This window comes from Pseudorasbora parva, chromosome 22, assembly GCF_024679245.1.
Source record: "Pseudorasbora parva isolate DD20220531a chromosome 22, ASM2467924v1, whole genome shotgun sequence".
NCBI lineage: Eukaryota > Metazoa > Chordata > Actinopteri > Cypriniformes > Gobionidae > Pseudorasbora > Pseudorasbora parva.
The window spans coordinates 27,786,832-27,802,472 of NC_090193.1; the positions used below are offsets into that span (position 1 = coordinate 27,786,832).

At 37.3% G+C, this 15,641-nt stretch overlaps 1 protein-coding gene across 2 annotated transcripts in view; it reads right to left on the reverse strand.

Annotated features, from left to right (window-relative positions):
* The window catches only part of ece1 (endothelin converting enzyme 1), a 36,151-nt gene that overhangs the window by 12,771 nt on the left and 7,739 nt on the right, over window positions 1-15,641 (reverse strand). The window contains exons 2-9 of one of the 2 annotated variants that reach the window (XM_067431420.1): window positions 11,951-12,037; window positions 9,122-9,260; window positions 4,916-5,128; window positions 4,598-4,722; window positions 4,310-4,456; window positions 4,104-4,169; window positions 3,833-4,021; window positions 1,156-1,298 (exon numbers count right to left, since the gene is read on the reverse strand). In XM_067431420.1, coding sequence (XP_067287521.1) covers window positions 1,156-1,298; window positions 3,833-4,021; window positions 4,104-4,169; window positions 4,310-4,456; window positions 4,598-4,722; window positions 4,916-5,128; window positions 9,122-9,260; window positions 11,951-12,037 — 1,109 coding nt within the window. Of the gene's footprint in view, window positions 1-1,155; window positions 1,299-3,832; window positions 4,022-4,103; window positions 4,170-4,309; window positions 4,457-4,597; window positions 4,723-4,915; window positions 5,129-9,121; window positions 9,261-11,950; window positions 12,561-15,641 lie in introns of those variants that run through there. The other variant, XM_067431419.1, reaches the window with a different exon arrangement.

Sequence of the window (15,641 nt, forward strand, 5' to 3'; positions counted from 1 at the left end):
CTCTAAGGTCTAACGTTAGTCACATACAATAGTCCATAAACCAAATCATGTCCTCATAAACTGCGCGTAAAGACACACAAAGGCCCCTAAATACAGTACATACCACAGAGACGGACATCCTGATGTTGCCGTTTCTCCTGTTCAATTTATTTCAGCCTCAGATTTGATTGTGGATCATTATCTGTATTAGCTGAGACAGCATGGGTTTCTCCACGCTTGAGGACGTCACCGCTTTGCGCGCTTGTCATTCTTTAGCTCCGCCCACACGATACGCCTCCAGGCGCTCGGTTTTTTCCGGAAAGACTCGGTACAGCCCATATTTCTTTTATAAATATGATAAAACTAAAGACTTTTCGGAGATATGAAGGATGCAATACTGCTCTATAGGTACTCAAGATTGACATGAGATTGACTGAAACTGAGTGTTTCACCCCCCCTTTAATGAGTCATAGGTGTGTTTTGGGCATAACGTGCAATAAACCAATCAGAGACTCATCTCCCATTCCCTTTAAAAGCCAGTTGTGCTTGCATCATGGTGGAATTTGCGAGCGGAAAGACTTAACAGTTCTCCAAAGAGGAATCCTTTTATTTCTAATATTTAAAAATGTGTGTGTGCTGCTACACATCCTTGTGTATGTAATAAGCAGAGTGTACAAGAATTGTACACATTACTAATGCGTCTTTTAAATTACAAAAAAATACTGTTTCCAGGTGCCTCAAAATAGCAACATGTCAATAATGCACCTGAACACACCTCGTTTTTTAGACCAGCATGCCCATGGGTGAAAAGATGGGCGCGAGTACATTTGCTATTTAAACAATGTGGCGCTGGACGTGAAAATTATTACTGCGTCAGGCTGAAACTAGCAAAAAACAATTGTGTCTGGCCTGTTAGTGAATTGCGCTGGGTGTATGATAGGATCCTCAGTGTGCGAGCGAATGAGTGAATCAACGGTTTAAGTTTAAATTTATCTCGGAAAAGGACAAATGAGAGTACCGGCAGTTTATGCGAGCTGCCAGACCATGACAGGCTCCTGGCTGAGAACAGCCTCTGGCTCCAGAACCATTCAAAAAGGGGAACAAATCATGTTGGAAAAGGTGAAACAGTCTCACCCACACCCCCCATCTGGTTAATTCTGGTTAATGTTGGTTTACCTTTTGTTGGTACTGCTGATGAGCTCAGAGACTTTCTGGAGGTATTCTTTAGCGTATACAACCACAGGTTCCGAGTCATTTAGGGCAACAGGGGCGAACACTGCAGAGAGGAAAGGAATCCAATCTACTGCCGGAGCCAGCGTCTACAGCACAGACACAAACACACGATGACTGATATTCCAGCTCATTTGCGACAACATAATTTGAAGAATTGAAAGAATGCTTAATGTGTCTCCAGCAAAGGAAATGTAACTACAAGTTCTGAAATGGTAACTCTCATCGAAGATGACATTTAATTAGGTGGTTCTCAACAGTTTTTTTTTTTTCAGGACATAGATTTTCAACTGGACACCATAACCTTAACAAATTCTCAATCATATGAAACATTACTAACAAGACATGTACTATTGGTCAAAGGTTTTGGGTCAGTATGTTTTTTTTTTTAAATAAATGAATACTTTATTCAGTAAGGGTGTATTAAATTGATCAAAAATAGCAGAAATCACTAAATAAATATAAATCAAAGAATCTAAAGAAAAAATTCTCATGGTTTGCAGCACAAATGTTTATTGTGCAGCAAATCATATTATAATTATTTCTGAAGGATCATGGGAGTAATGGCTGTTGAAATTCAGCTTCACCATCATAGGAATAAAAAACACTTAAAATATATATAATAAATTATTTTAAACTGCAATAATATTTCACAATATTACTATTTTACTGTATACTGATAAAATAAATGGTGAGCCTAAAAAACTTGTAATGTTCAAAAACATTATACAATTTTACATACCCTACAGGAGCTGGTCATGCAATTAGAATATAATCAAAAAGTTTATTTCACTAATTCCATTCAAATGGTAAAACTTTTATATTATATTCATTCATTACAAACAAACTAGGGCTGTCAAAATTGCTCAAAAATGACGTTCGAATATTCCCTCTAAAACAAACATGAATATTCAAACTATTCAAACATCTGGTTGCGCATTTTGTCAATGACGTGAAGTACGTCAACAATAGGACAAATGAATACAAAGAGAGATAACTACTTGTATAGGTTGTTTATTTAAGTTTATACATATTTGACAACGTATTACTTACACAAAAACAAGTAAATTAACTAATGGCCAAGACCGCAGAGCACAGACCCCATGATTGTGTAGTATACAGTACTAGACTGATGCTGCGTCCCAATTCGCCTACTTATACTACGTCCTAAAAGTATGTACTCTTTTTGTGAAGAAAAAGTATATACTTTTGAGTGTGTAGGAGAAAAGTATGCAAGCTTCGGGACATACTACTTCGCCATCTTTAACGGACTCTGTCGCTTAGTTACGTGCATCCCGTCACCGTTTATCTGCCCTGTCAATCATCGTCAGATTCGTCACAGTTCAAATCCTTCACATTCAGTTTAATCTCCTACCTTATCGGAGAGAAATGTATCCGCTCGTTGATCTGCCATTTGTGGATCTTTAATGCAGAGACTCTCCTCATGTGTTTGCAGTTTAAATATAATGATGCATTTAAAGGTTAATGGCCAAATGTGTCATTGCAAAAGTTCACAATGCTGCTGCATGTGAAATATAATGTGGACAACACTGAATAAATATATTTTTGTCAGGTTAAATATTGATAGTTGGTCACTCAAACCCCTTTATCTAAACTTCTCTACTTAACCGTCGAACTCGCACATCCGTCATGTTTGTAGTTTATTAACGCTTTTTATCCGCGTTTGTAGTTCTAATCGAATCCTCGTCCAACTCGCAATGGGTTGTGGGCAATATCAGCCGTTAGAGTGCCCATCGATCCATACTGTGAATTCAGACCGGAAATAGTAAACCATCCGGGAATCTTTGGAATACTCTTTTCAACATACTACGATTTGGGACATACTAATTCTATTTTCGAATACTATTTAGGATGGATAGTATGCGAATTGGGACGCAGGGTGAGAGACCTTTAAAGTTCTTTGCAGGTGTTTTGAGTGAATTAGCTGATAAGAGTGTGACACCAGGTGTCTTCAATATTGAACCTTTTCACAATATTCAAATTTTCTACTGATACTGAATTTGGGATTTTCCTTAGTTGTCAGTTATAATCACCCAAATGAAAATAAATAAACATTTGAAATATATCAGTCTATGTTTAATGAATGAATGAATATAATATACAAGTTTCACTTTTTGAATGGAATTAGTGAAATAAAATCAACTTTTTGATGATGTTCTAATTATATGACCAGCCCTTATTATTTGACCTTTGAATTTAAATTGTAATAGTATTTCACAATATTACTGTTTTGCAGTATTTTTGATCAAATACATGCAGCCTTATGGGAATTCAAAAACATGAAAAAAATCTTAATGACCATAAAGTTTTGCAAACAGCTTTGCAACAAGCAGCTTTGCAAAACTGACAATAATATTTCTGTACAAAACAATTTGTAGTCTGTACAAATGTTTATACATTGTCAAGCAAGCTGCCCATGTTAGTATGCGTCTGCAACAGAAAAAATATGGGAAACATAATGTCCTTCATTTAATTACTATGCATTAAATGATAAGCCTCCATTTATGACCCTATCCGAACATATCATTTTTGGGTCATGACCCACCAGTAAAGAACCCAAGACTTCAATAAAACAGTAGTGCAATAACCATGCAGTACTCACAGCTAACTCTCTGGCTTGCATTTTATGGTAGATTTTCATCTCATCACGCCGATTTTCCTGAGGGACCGTGATGTTTGCCAGAGATGTTTCAAAGTCTATGATCTCCTGCATCATTTTTTGGGAGGTCTCTTCTGATCCGCCCAAAAGAATTCCGAGCTCCACCAAGAAGTTCAAGTATGCTTTTAAATACTGGAAGGAATAACAACACAAGCTGTAGACCACAGCAAAAAACAACCAATGATCATAAACAACATAAGGTATCATTGTTTACCTTTTCATTGGCTGTCTTATTGAGATAGTATTCCCTAGAGGGAAGTCCCAATCCTGACTGATCAACCTGTGGAAAAAGGGGAAATCAACAAGCTAAGCGACATGCATCATGATAAAAAAAACATGTTATAATATATTCTGAGTTTTCCTAGACCTATGAGAATCCATGTTATGGTGATAAAAAAACATAACCATAAGTGTTCCCACCTGGATGATGTTGCTGTTGGAGCTTTTTGAGTCTGTGCTGACAAAAACAGTAAAAAAGGGGGAGGTTCGGAAGTTGGCTGACACAGTCCGTAAAACCTCCTGGAAGTTATCCTTCTCCCACGGGCCTTTCAAGCCCCAACCTCCTGTCTGGAAAAATGATGTCTGGTTATTAAGAATTATATCCCAGAATAGGAGAAAAAGCAGGTTTTCATTAAGGCTGCCAACAGATCTTTTGTGTTTCATATTGTTAAATAAGATGACTAGGTCTGTTCATGTATCTGAGGTCACCTGATTGATGAGATCCTGGAGTGGTTTTGCCCCAAGCTCTTCAATTTTGCTCTCGTTCATACAAGCTTGGTAATACCACTGGGCTTTTTGCTCGGCTTTGCTCAGGCTCTTTATGCTAGTATTCTCTGAATTCAACAAATGAAAAATGTTTTTTTGAGCCTTTCAGGTTGGAACTTCATTCCTGTATTTTTTATACAGCAGGGTCCAAAAGTCCCCATTTAAAAAGAGGACGTGTTGACATCGGAAAAAAAGTAAATCATTCAATAAATCAGGCCATACTTTGTGATGGTGATGATCACTCTGGACTGCGTTTCTTACCCAATAAGTTCTTCATGACGGCCATGTTGTGTTCCCACAGGTTGCTGAAAGGACCCCAGCGGGACTTGCCCTCAGGCAACGGGTTTTTCCTCATCCAGCCCCCGCATGCAAAGTTGTAGAAATCCTGGCAAGGGTCCACTGACCGATCGAGGGCCCCCATGACCGTACTTGCCACACTAACACAAGGCTCTGACAGACACATTCCCGGAGGAGCTGTTAAAAACAATACAAGTATGTAGATTTACTGCTGTATCCATTACAATACATGCCTTATATCACATATATGTGCCAAACAAATAAGAAAGTCTTCCCGATGTCTCTTTCACTCGATGTCTCTTACACTAGGGAAATCATAAATTAAGTCCAGTACTGGCTCAATGCATGATAAAATAAAATTGATATCCCTACTGCAATTACTCATCTTCATATGATGAAAAGGTAAATCAGCTTTGATTATAGCTTGGGATTTTAGGTCCGCTACACTTTCGGTGCAGTACCTCATACAGCATTCAAACTGCACGTCATAAATATGCTTTGAATGTCTTTTTGAGGACGATCCCAGGACATGAACCCGTCTGGAACTATTAACTTATCAGTGGCCAATGCCAAAATGTGGTTTCTGAGAAATGGACTGTATTTATTCAGAATCCTGATCAGATGGCCACACTGAGTCTCTAGCAGTGATCCGTGAAAGATACAAAGATTACACACTATCACACTATTGTGTTTTCCCTTTAAAAAAAATACTAAATCTAACTGTCATGTTAATAAGACACTGAAAACAAACATTTAATTAGCACAACAGGGACATGCAAGCTGTTATGGCAAAAATGTGTCTGTGTTGCAACCACCAATAGCCACACTTCTGTGAAAAGGTTTTTTTTTTCTTTCTTCCTCGAATACGTTAAGACGACTTAATGTATAAGCATGCAATACTTTTTTTCACTTTGGCTTTGAGGCTGGGCGTGAGTCCAATGAACAAGGTTATGGAAGTATTAAGTTGAATATTGAAAATAATTGGAGTTAAAGGGCGCTGATTTTATTTGGCTTGTGGATAACAGCTACAACAGATTCATTGTAAGTCTTCTAAGAAAAACATTTGGCCCTAAACAATGCATCCCTAGCTCCTAATCTGGAAAGATAAGGCCAAGAAACTATAGGCCTGACAGAGGCTGAGGAAATTAGAGGTAAACAGTCTGGCAAAAATCGTTGTTCTTTTATACAGTGATTTGTCATGGTTGGGCAACAGTAGAGGGCTGAATAGCAGGAAGTGGCATTCAGTTCATTTGAAAATTATAACTTTGAGCTGCAATAAATGTGAGTAAATGCTTCTGATATAAGGTCCAGAACATATAGTCGTAGTACGTACAACCGCAGGATTGTACGGAAAGCACACTTTTTAAAAATAATATATAATAGCATACGTATTTTATATAATTATTAAAATAATTATATATTTGTGGCGAGGTAGTCGAGTGTGGGACGAGCAAGCATGAGGGAGCTCGGACACAAATAAGGACGAGTAACACCAGGGAAGGACGAGAAAGGACCAATGGTTGGTTGTTCATACGTCGCTAACTTAGTTAACTGGATTTGATTGTTGACGATTTGGCATGATCTTGGATTGTTTGGTTCTTCGTCGCTCATCCTGGACTTGCTGTCATAGCAACAGGACCGTAAGCCTGAATCTGCTCTGGAGCAGCTTATTTCATGTAAACAGGATTAGATTGCATCTTGAGGCGATACTTAAAATCTGTCCCAGCCACTGCTACTTTATTACAAGAATCCCTTACTGAACCAGGGGCAATACTCATTTTAAATAATGATAATAATATAAAAGTTTATTTGAAAATAATTTTATAATGTTGTGTAAAAGGTGTGTATAATACTATACACACAGTCACTTGATTGAAAGTTTTATTTATACTTTATTATAGTTGTATTGGAGTCTTACACACGTGGTGCAGTTAAAGGTAGGGTAGGTAAGAATGATCTAAAACACTTTTGTCCAAATTTGTTTAAACTTTCTTTATATGTCAATACATAATAAGAATGTAAGTACTCTGAAAAAGAGAATATAAAAATCGAGTGACTCTAGACTTTTTAATCTGCAATAAACACTGCTCATTTTTTTCGTTCGGGACGAAACAAGTGATTGGCTTGGGCGACTGTCACTCTCTCTCGCTACCATGGAAAGCGCCGCTTTCGCTACAGGTTCTGCCCACACATGCGCGCACCCCTGGGAAGAGCAAAAGCATTCAAAATGCATGGTGCCGGGTTTTGCAGTCAGCGAAGGCAAACAATGCAAAAAAAAAAGAAAGACAGTAGGCCTAGAAGTAAAGGCAATGCACAAAAAGTCTTTGGATAAACAAAGAAATCAAACGCGCGTAAATATCAGCGTGGCTTTTCAACCATGTCGAGAACTGAGGGACCTCAAGGGGCTGAAAAATGACTCCTTGATGGCTGTATTTCTGCACGACAGGTAATCTTTCATTTTGATTATACATTTTTTCGGTTTGTGTTTTCATGAAGCATGTATCTCTAGCACATGTACCTGCCTAATATAGCATAACATTACTTAGTATAAAGTTACAATATTATACACATAGCCATTAGCAGAGATGATAAATACTCAATATGCTTAGCTCAAGTTGATCGCTGTCGTGTTGAATTTCACAAAATTTAACTTAAGATAACAAAACACATGTGTAAAAGCTAGTATACCCCATCCAGGAACTTTTTTTTTTTTAGAACTAAGTTAGCTTTAGCTACTAATCAACAACGCTTTCATCATGGAAACTCTTACTTGCAAAGCACAGTATATGTTATGAATCTTACACGAAATTCATCTTCATCACAGTATAACTGATGTTATTGGAATAACATGCATCGATGCTACCCGTTTTTAGCTTTACCTCATAAATTTAACGAAACTAGCTCGTTATCAAATCAAACCAAAATATATTTTAAATTTTACCAGTAGGCCTATCGGTATTCTAGCTTGATAGTGAGTACTAAAAGACATCTTATTTGTTTATATTCATACTGATGAAGTTAGATTTTTTATTACATGTGATTCTGACATGATGTGACTACATACACACCACTCCTCACAGGTAAATAACGCGTCTTCCAGCTGAGCGGTCAGCTTAGCGTGGTCATGTATTTTGGGGGCGTGGCTTTGGAAAGAGCCCAGAAGGGAGAAGGTGGAGTGAATGGAAATAATGAGCTGTCTTTAAAACAGTCGTGAGAGGTCTACAGACACTCAAATTTTATACTTTCTTTTTCAAAGTACTTACATTATAATTATGTATTGATATATAAAGAACGTTTAAACAAATTTGGAAAAAAAGTTTTTTAACCAATTCTTACCTACCCTACCTTTAATCTGCGTCATGCATTAATTTGAGTGATTACGGATAATATGGGAGTGGCTTGATGAAGCACAAGAGATGAAGATAATTTGATCTTGGCCGTTAAGAAACTTTTACTAATACAGTCACATAACAAATCTGCTTCAAATTGAATATAAAAAAAATTGTAATATAAATGATGAATGTGATGAATGTGAATATAAATAATTGGAAATCATGTTCATCAAAACAGCGCACATTTAATTTATCTAGGTTTTATGTTGGTTTGGTCGTATTTGATTTCCAGGTCCAGAAATTTTTATTATATGATCTTATTACATTGTCTTGACGCCAGCCAATCACTGCATTGCTGATCGTGGTTTCGAGGATCGATACATCTGCCCTCTTCAGTGAACACAAGAATGCTCAGTGATCTCAGATAACTTAATTCAGATATTTTAATCCAATTCGCAAATTTGTTTAAAGAACCAAATAAGCCAGAGATCCGTTATCACGATGAGAAGATCTGGGATCTGTCAAATCATCTCAGATGAGGTACGAAGAACGGACCCCAGGCCTAAACTTTATAGTATGGTTTTGTTTATGTTTTATAATGCGTGTGCCCGCGTTACTTTCATTTTATTTATTTATTTGATTAAAGTCTTTTAAATGCCTCCTTCTTCCCTAAACAAAGAAATTCATTAGAATATTTATATAATAAAAATATAGGATTAATATAAACACATATATATTTAAACACATACATTAAAATATACACACATATGCCTTAAAAATGTATACCCGACATGTATTTAATATTTGTCCCATCAATTGAAAGGATTGAGTGACTCACATTCTTTATAGTGCAGACCCAAAGACACGATGCAGATGAACAGGGCCACGGACAGAGCACACACGATGACCACTAGTTTCCTCTCAACATAGGTTTTCTCCGCCCAGCACCGGAGTCCCAGACCACGCTGTAGCCCCACCTGATAATCACATAAAGTAATCAGAAAATAAGGGTTAAGACTGAAATAACTGTCCCTGCAAATCAGCAATGATACATAGATGACGCATATGACACTGAAACCTGTTCCAAAGGAGTGACCATTGGCAGAGAAGCAAACCACAAGGGTGAGATGATTATCTGTGTAGTTTAATGAGTGACACCATAGTACTGTTAAATATTGGTATAACAGTGTAGGTTTTATTTTCGGGTTTTATTTAATATTGCATGTGAAAATGATATATGATCATGTCCAACAACAATATAAATCTTTGGTGGGACCAAATGTCATTGTCTTTCTGATCCAATTTAAAATACAGATAACATTCCAACTTCAAAAGAGAATGAAAAAAAAAAAAACTAACCAAACCGTGAGCTTCAAATTTCTGCTTTTAAACTCTCTAGAACACCAGCCGGCTTTACTTTCATTGTAAGTGTGTTACTGTACCCACAATTATTGTCTGTGGTAATCGACAGCATATCACAGATGCTGTCCACAGAGGATTACTGGTATTGAGCCAGGAACAGCAGGAACCATTATCAGCATTAAATACTAACCCACAAAAACACAGTGACACACTTCCTACTTTCTAGGAAAATGCTCTCTTCTAGGAAAGACTGCCAAGTCTGAACCAAGTACTATTCAAACCTAACCGCTGGAAAGAAAGATTAAAATCTAGATCTTTTTAATATCTTAAATGTTTTTCTTAGACATTAATGAGATCAAATGAGGCATTTTGGAAATGATCATGCCTTCTTTAGTTTAAGAAGATCTCAACAACCCAAACTGTAATTTGAGAGACCAGATTTAAACACTGTATTCATTTTATGCATATGCAAAAGTATCTAGACAAAATAATCCACATATAGTCATATTTAGTGTTCAAAAGTTTGGGCTCGATAAGATTTTTTTAAATGTTGAAAGATGTATCTTATGCTCACCACTTGTTCATACAGTAAAAATGTAAAATATACCACAATTTACAACAACTATTTCTATTTTAATATATTTTAAAAAGTAATTTATTCCTGTGATGGCAAAGCTGAATTTTCAGTGTCATTACTACAGTCTTTAGTCACATCATCCTTTTGTAAATGTCTTTACTTTTGATCAATTTATGCATCCTTGCCGAATAAAAGTATTACTGAGCCCAACAGTATAGTGCATCTATAACTGTACGAGACAAAAGTCTCTTCTATTCCTATTTGATCCTCTGAGAAAATGTTAGTGAAATAGATCTGAGAACTATGAACTTAAAGCTTTAAACTTTTCCTCTGACTGATTCTCTTTTCATTTTAGATTCTGTACTGATCAAATAAAGCTTGCAGATTTCATAATTGATCAGCTCTTGTCAGAGGAGGTACCTGAGAAACTAAATAAATGATTTCTGTAATACCAATCAGATTAAGTCCTACTGAGCTCAGAGTTCAAAAGTCACCGTTAGTGGCCAACTGCCCAGCTGTGCAATTACTCAGCTTAGTTTGGATTCATACCAGGTAATGTGTGTATGTGTTGTGTGGCGCTTCAATGAGCCCTAATGCCAAACTCAGGTCTCTTTACAAAAGAAAGCAGAGGGAGAAAGCAAAACAAAGAGTGAAATGTTTTCAATAACGGCACCCAGAACATTTAATACCCAGGATGATCCAGAGAAAATGTTTTAGGAACGGTCAAAGGATAATGAAGTTCTGGTTCGAGAAATAAAATACCAAAACATACGGTATTTGGGCTTCCACTTTCGAAATGAAAAGGCCAACTATTCAGTAATAATTCGTATCAGGTGGTGCTATTCTAAAACAAACATTATTGTTCCAAAGAAACTAAAATGGAATCCATATACATTAAGATGAGCTTGTTGAATACACAGAGCAAATGTCAGTCTTTTTTGACATCCCTATAAACTTTTATTTTTAAACAAACAGATTTGACTTTTATAGCAGCAACAAAAATACTGTAGGTTTAGTCAGGTAAGCTAAAAATATGTCATGTGGGAACATCAAAATCAACAAAACCAGTAAAGTCATATACTGTATATCATTTAATATGACAGAATCAACCTTACTAAATTATATTATACAACAAACCGTAATTTTAAGGGTCAGAGGTGGATTAGTTGTTCAGTAACAATGGTACAGTTTAGTGTGCTGTATAAGACAAAAAAAAATTATAATCATAAACAATGATTTTAACTATATTAACAGTTTAACTATGATTGGGTAAAGCACAATTTAGAATTTCTAAATGATCATGCACATTGTTTTACTTGTGCTTCAAAACTTAAGATCTAACAAATAAAAACTGCAGCATCCGGTGACAGTAAGGCAAAAGTGTAGCTAGCATTCACATTGACTTTTAGACACACACACACACACACACACACACAAAAAAAGTCTATTATGTACTTATTAAAAGTAAACGAAAATGTAAGGTGTATTCACACAACACAAATAGAAGAAACACTTCTGGGGGAAAAAGCATTAAAAGTATAAGAAGAAAGTTCTAATTGTGCTAACACAGCGGATGTTTATGAAAAGCATGAGGAAGTAACCTGGTAAAGAAGTTTGGTGAAAAATCAAGCAAACTGTTCACTAGTTCAGTGGGTTGGCTCATATTTCAATACACATACGTCAAGAAGCAGACATTTTAAAACAACAGTTAAAGAAATTAACTCTCACCTGCACGGTAGGGGTGTTGTATATCCCATCGGAGCCAGTGTCCAACAGCTCCTCTTCATCCAGTGTGGCCCGTTTGTAAGTAGACATCTGAAAGGTCAAATGAAGAAAAGATTCCCTCAGTGATTCCATAACTAAACCAAATCTCCTCTTCCGAGAGTGTTTCAGCAGTTTTTGGGAATCCTGGGAATGCCTATTCTTGCGAGTTCCATCAGGAGAAGATTGTGAAGTTAGTCGTCCCCAAGGACTAGAGGAGGCTCTCAGCTCAGCGTGTCAGAATGCTGGCTGATGTGTGTGTGTGCATGGGGTTTCCTCTTCCACCCCCTGCTTTCACCTCCTCTCAAACCAAATATCCAACCCCCCGACGTCAGCTACACCTAGGAAATAAGCTCCAAAGCATGGTCAGCTCGGTCTTCACAACAAACATGTGTTGGGAGATTTCAAAGCTCTCTTCTCAGCTTTCCTCAGTGCAGCCCTCCTGGTAAGGAATCCTAAACAAGGGATTCCAGGGAAGCTTGAATTCCTTCCAGCCTGCAACAACACTAGCGTCACCATAAAGGCAGGAACTTGTGAAAAACAGGAAGGAGAGAGGACTTGGTGAACATACGTGAGGGAGAAAGAGGGTGTGTGTGTGTATATGAATGTAAGAGAGAGAATGTGTGCATTCCACAATGGGCTTTCATTTAGAACTGGGAGGGAACTGTAAGAGGTAAGTTTCCGCCCTCTTTCATTCCCACCAATAGGACTTTCCATGACAGAGGGCGGGGCTTAGACAAAGCCACACCCACTTTATGTTCTTGGGCAGCCTAGATTAGAATAGTCACCTTATATGACAGTCAGATATTGCTGTCCCAGTCTGAACACTTAATACACATACTCATATACGCATTTTTAAAAAACTATTAATTCCAATATGCTTTATGATAAAAATGTTAATATTACTAAGAATATTTAAATTAAATAGAAATAAATATATAAATATGCTTATTTTACATTATTTCATCACATTATTATTTGTATATTATTAATATACTAATAAATTATTGTTTTATTATTATTACATTTAATATTAAAGTATTTTAAATGTGCACTTAGTCATGTTTTTGCTCCTCTTCTTCCCTTTTGTGGATTTTCTTATTAAGTTAATTAATTGGCAAAACATTTTATTTATTTAAAGCAGCACTAGGTAACTTTTCAACCTTCATAATATATTTTTTAAGACTCTTGTGATGATAAATCGACTTACAATAGGTTGAATGACACGTCTGCCATAGCCTGATGGGGTCTGTACGTTTTTTATCGTACTTTTAAACTTCGGGTTTCGGGTAGTAACCCGAGAACAAAAAGATCTACAAAATTCGACTGCTTTACGGCATAAACGTCACTTCCACCAACACCCACACTTCCTTAAATTCGGACGTGCGAGCCCAACTTTGTTTGTCGGATAATATGGTCATGTCCGAAGCAGCAGAGACAAATAAGAAAGAAAAGGTTTTGTTGGAGGAAAGCAATAAGAGGAAACGAAAAAGTGATGGGATTAAAGGCAGGACGAGGATCAACATGTGACCAGCGTTTGCTCGTCGGTGTGAGCTAAAGGGGGCGTGCCCGACCGATGCTGTCCTGCTTGTTACGGTGAGCTACCACTCAAACATTGAACTAAAGTATCATATAGATTCTGTAAAACGGTAACCAATAGACTACTATAATGACGCTGGCTTGTTAACGTGAGCATCGTGATTATTTGGCGTTTGAAAAAAATAAAACCCATGAAATTATATTCATATGACATGCTGAAACATATGCCACTGACTCTACCTGGGATGAAGACATTTCACACGCGACGCCAGAAGAACTCTGAACTCCTCTTGCAGTTTTCAGGGGAACTTAGTGCTGCACCGACCCGCGGCGCCACTTTTATGAAGTTATTTGGCCCGCACCGCACCACTGTATATATATTTACAACCCGCCGCGCACCCGCGACCATTAAATAGACATACGCAACCCGTTCTCACTCCCAAGGCATCAAAATCCGAAGCATAGTCAAGTGCCTTCCGCGTCACAATTAAGACGCTAAAAGTGCCCCTGGGCGTCATTTTGCGACGCGCTGGGTGCTCCATTCATTACAATGATAAACCTTTGGCGTCATAAACAGACGCATTTAATTATTTGCGTTTATAAAAGCAGACATGATTTTATTAATATTTAAAGGCTACTTTTATATTTTGGAGCAACTAACTCCACTCCTACCCTAAACCTACCCATATCTAAACAATATAAAACACATAACAGGAAAATTAATGTACAGTCACAGGTATTTAATTTATTGAAAAAACTGACCAAAGCAGTATAAAAGTATTAACTCATGTTGCATTCCAAGTCTTCTGAAGTCATACGATATCTTCATGTGAAGAACAGAGTCGATCTTGATGTTTTAATCGCTGAAATGATGATCCCGCTGCCCCGTGAACAAACTCATTCATTTCTCATTCAAATAATTCAAAAGACTCCTGAGCATGACGCAATCGGTCACAAGACACACGAGAGCCAATGACATTTTACAATCAATGCTGACGTAATGACGCAATTGGTCACAAGACATACGAGAGCCAATGCAATTTCACTATGAAATCTCACGTAACCGGCGCCAATATTTGAAATTTGATTGTGTTTGTTGATGATCTTCTGCGGATGGAGATGCTGATCGCTTTTGGGGATTTTCTTCATACAAATCAATCGTTTGGCCTCGGAAAACTTGGATTATTTAACTTTTTTGAATAACTTGTGTATGCAGTCGTATATGTCAGGCTATATCCTGTGTTTTATATCATGTTCAGACAAATGTGTAGGTTTAGGGATGGGATGGGGTTGGGTTACATGTTAAGCATGTCTAAATAGCGTAAATAAAATAAATGTAAATAAAATTATGCTTGCTGATTAAATTGAAAAACACACTCCAACATGTCATAATGGCAAAATTATAAACTAATACAATTTCACCATGACGATAACATTACTAATACCCAGCGCGTCTGTGTATGACGCCAAAGGTTTCTCACTGAAATGAATGGAACACCCAGCGCGTCGAAACATGACGCCTTGGGGCACCTTTAGCGTCTTTATTGCGACGCGGAAGGCACTTGACCATGCTTCGGTTTTTGACGCCTTGGGAGTGAGAATGGGTTGACATACGGGGTCCGCGGGTTATGAGACGACCCACGCATCACTAGTTCAGGGCTATCAGGGTTGTCATGTCAACAAATGCACGCGAGATGGCATCCACTGTTGTAGGATGACAGATCTTACGACAGTAGTTGAGGACATTATTTTTTCCAAACTGTAGGGGGACCCCGAGAGCAAAAGTAGCCAAGTGCGGCTTTAATGAAAAGATTACTGACATGATTTCTGACAAAAATTAATATTGTGAGTTTTTTACTGTTTTTGTAAAAGATAATATAATTTATTTTTGTCATCTGGCTGCATGAAAGACCAATTGTCTTCGATCTTATCAAAGCCAATAGTCTATCATGAGGCTTCTGTTGCATCTAAACAGTTCGAGTCAGCAGTGGAACACAAGCAGCGGACTTTCAGCCAAACCCCATTTCAGAAAGGCATATAAAACACAATTCAGAGTCGGACCCTCCAAAGAACTGCAAAACATTAACCACAACATGGCCAGTCCAAACAGAATCACTTC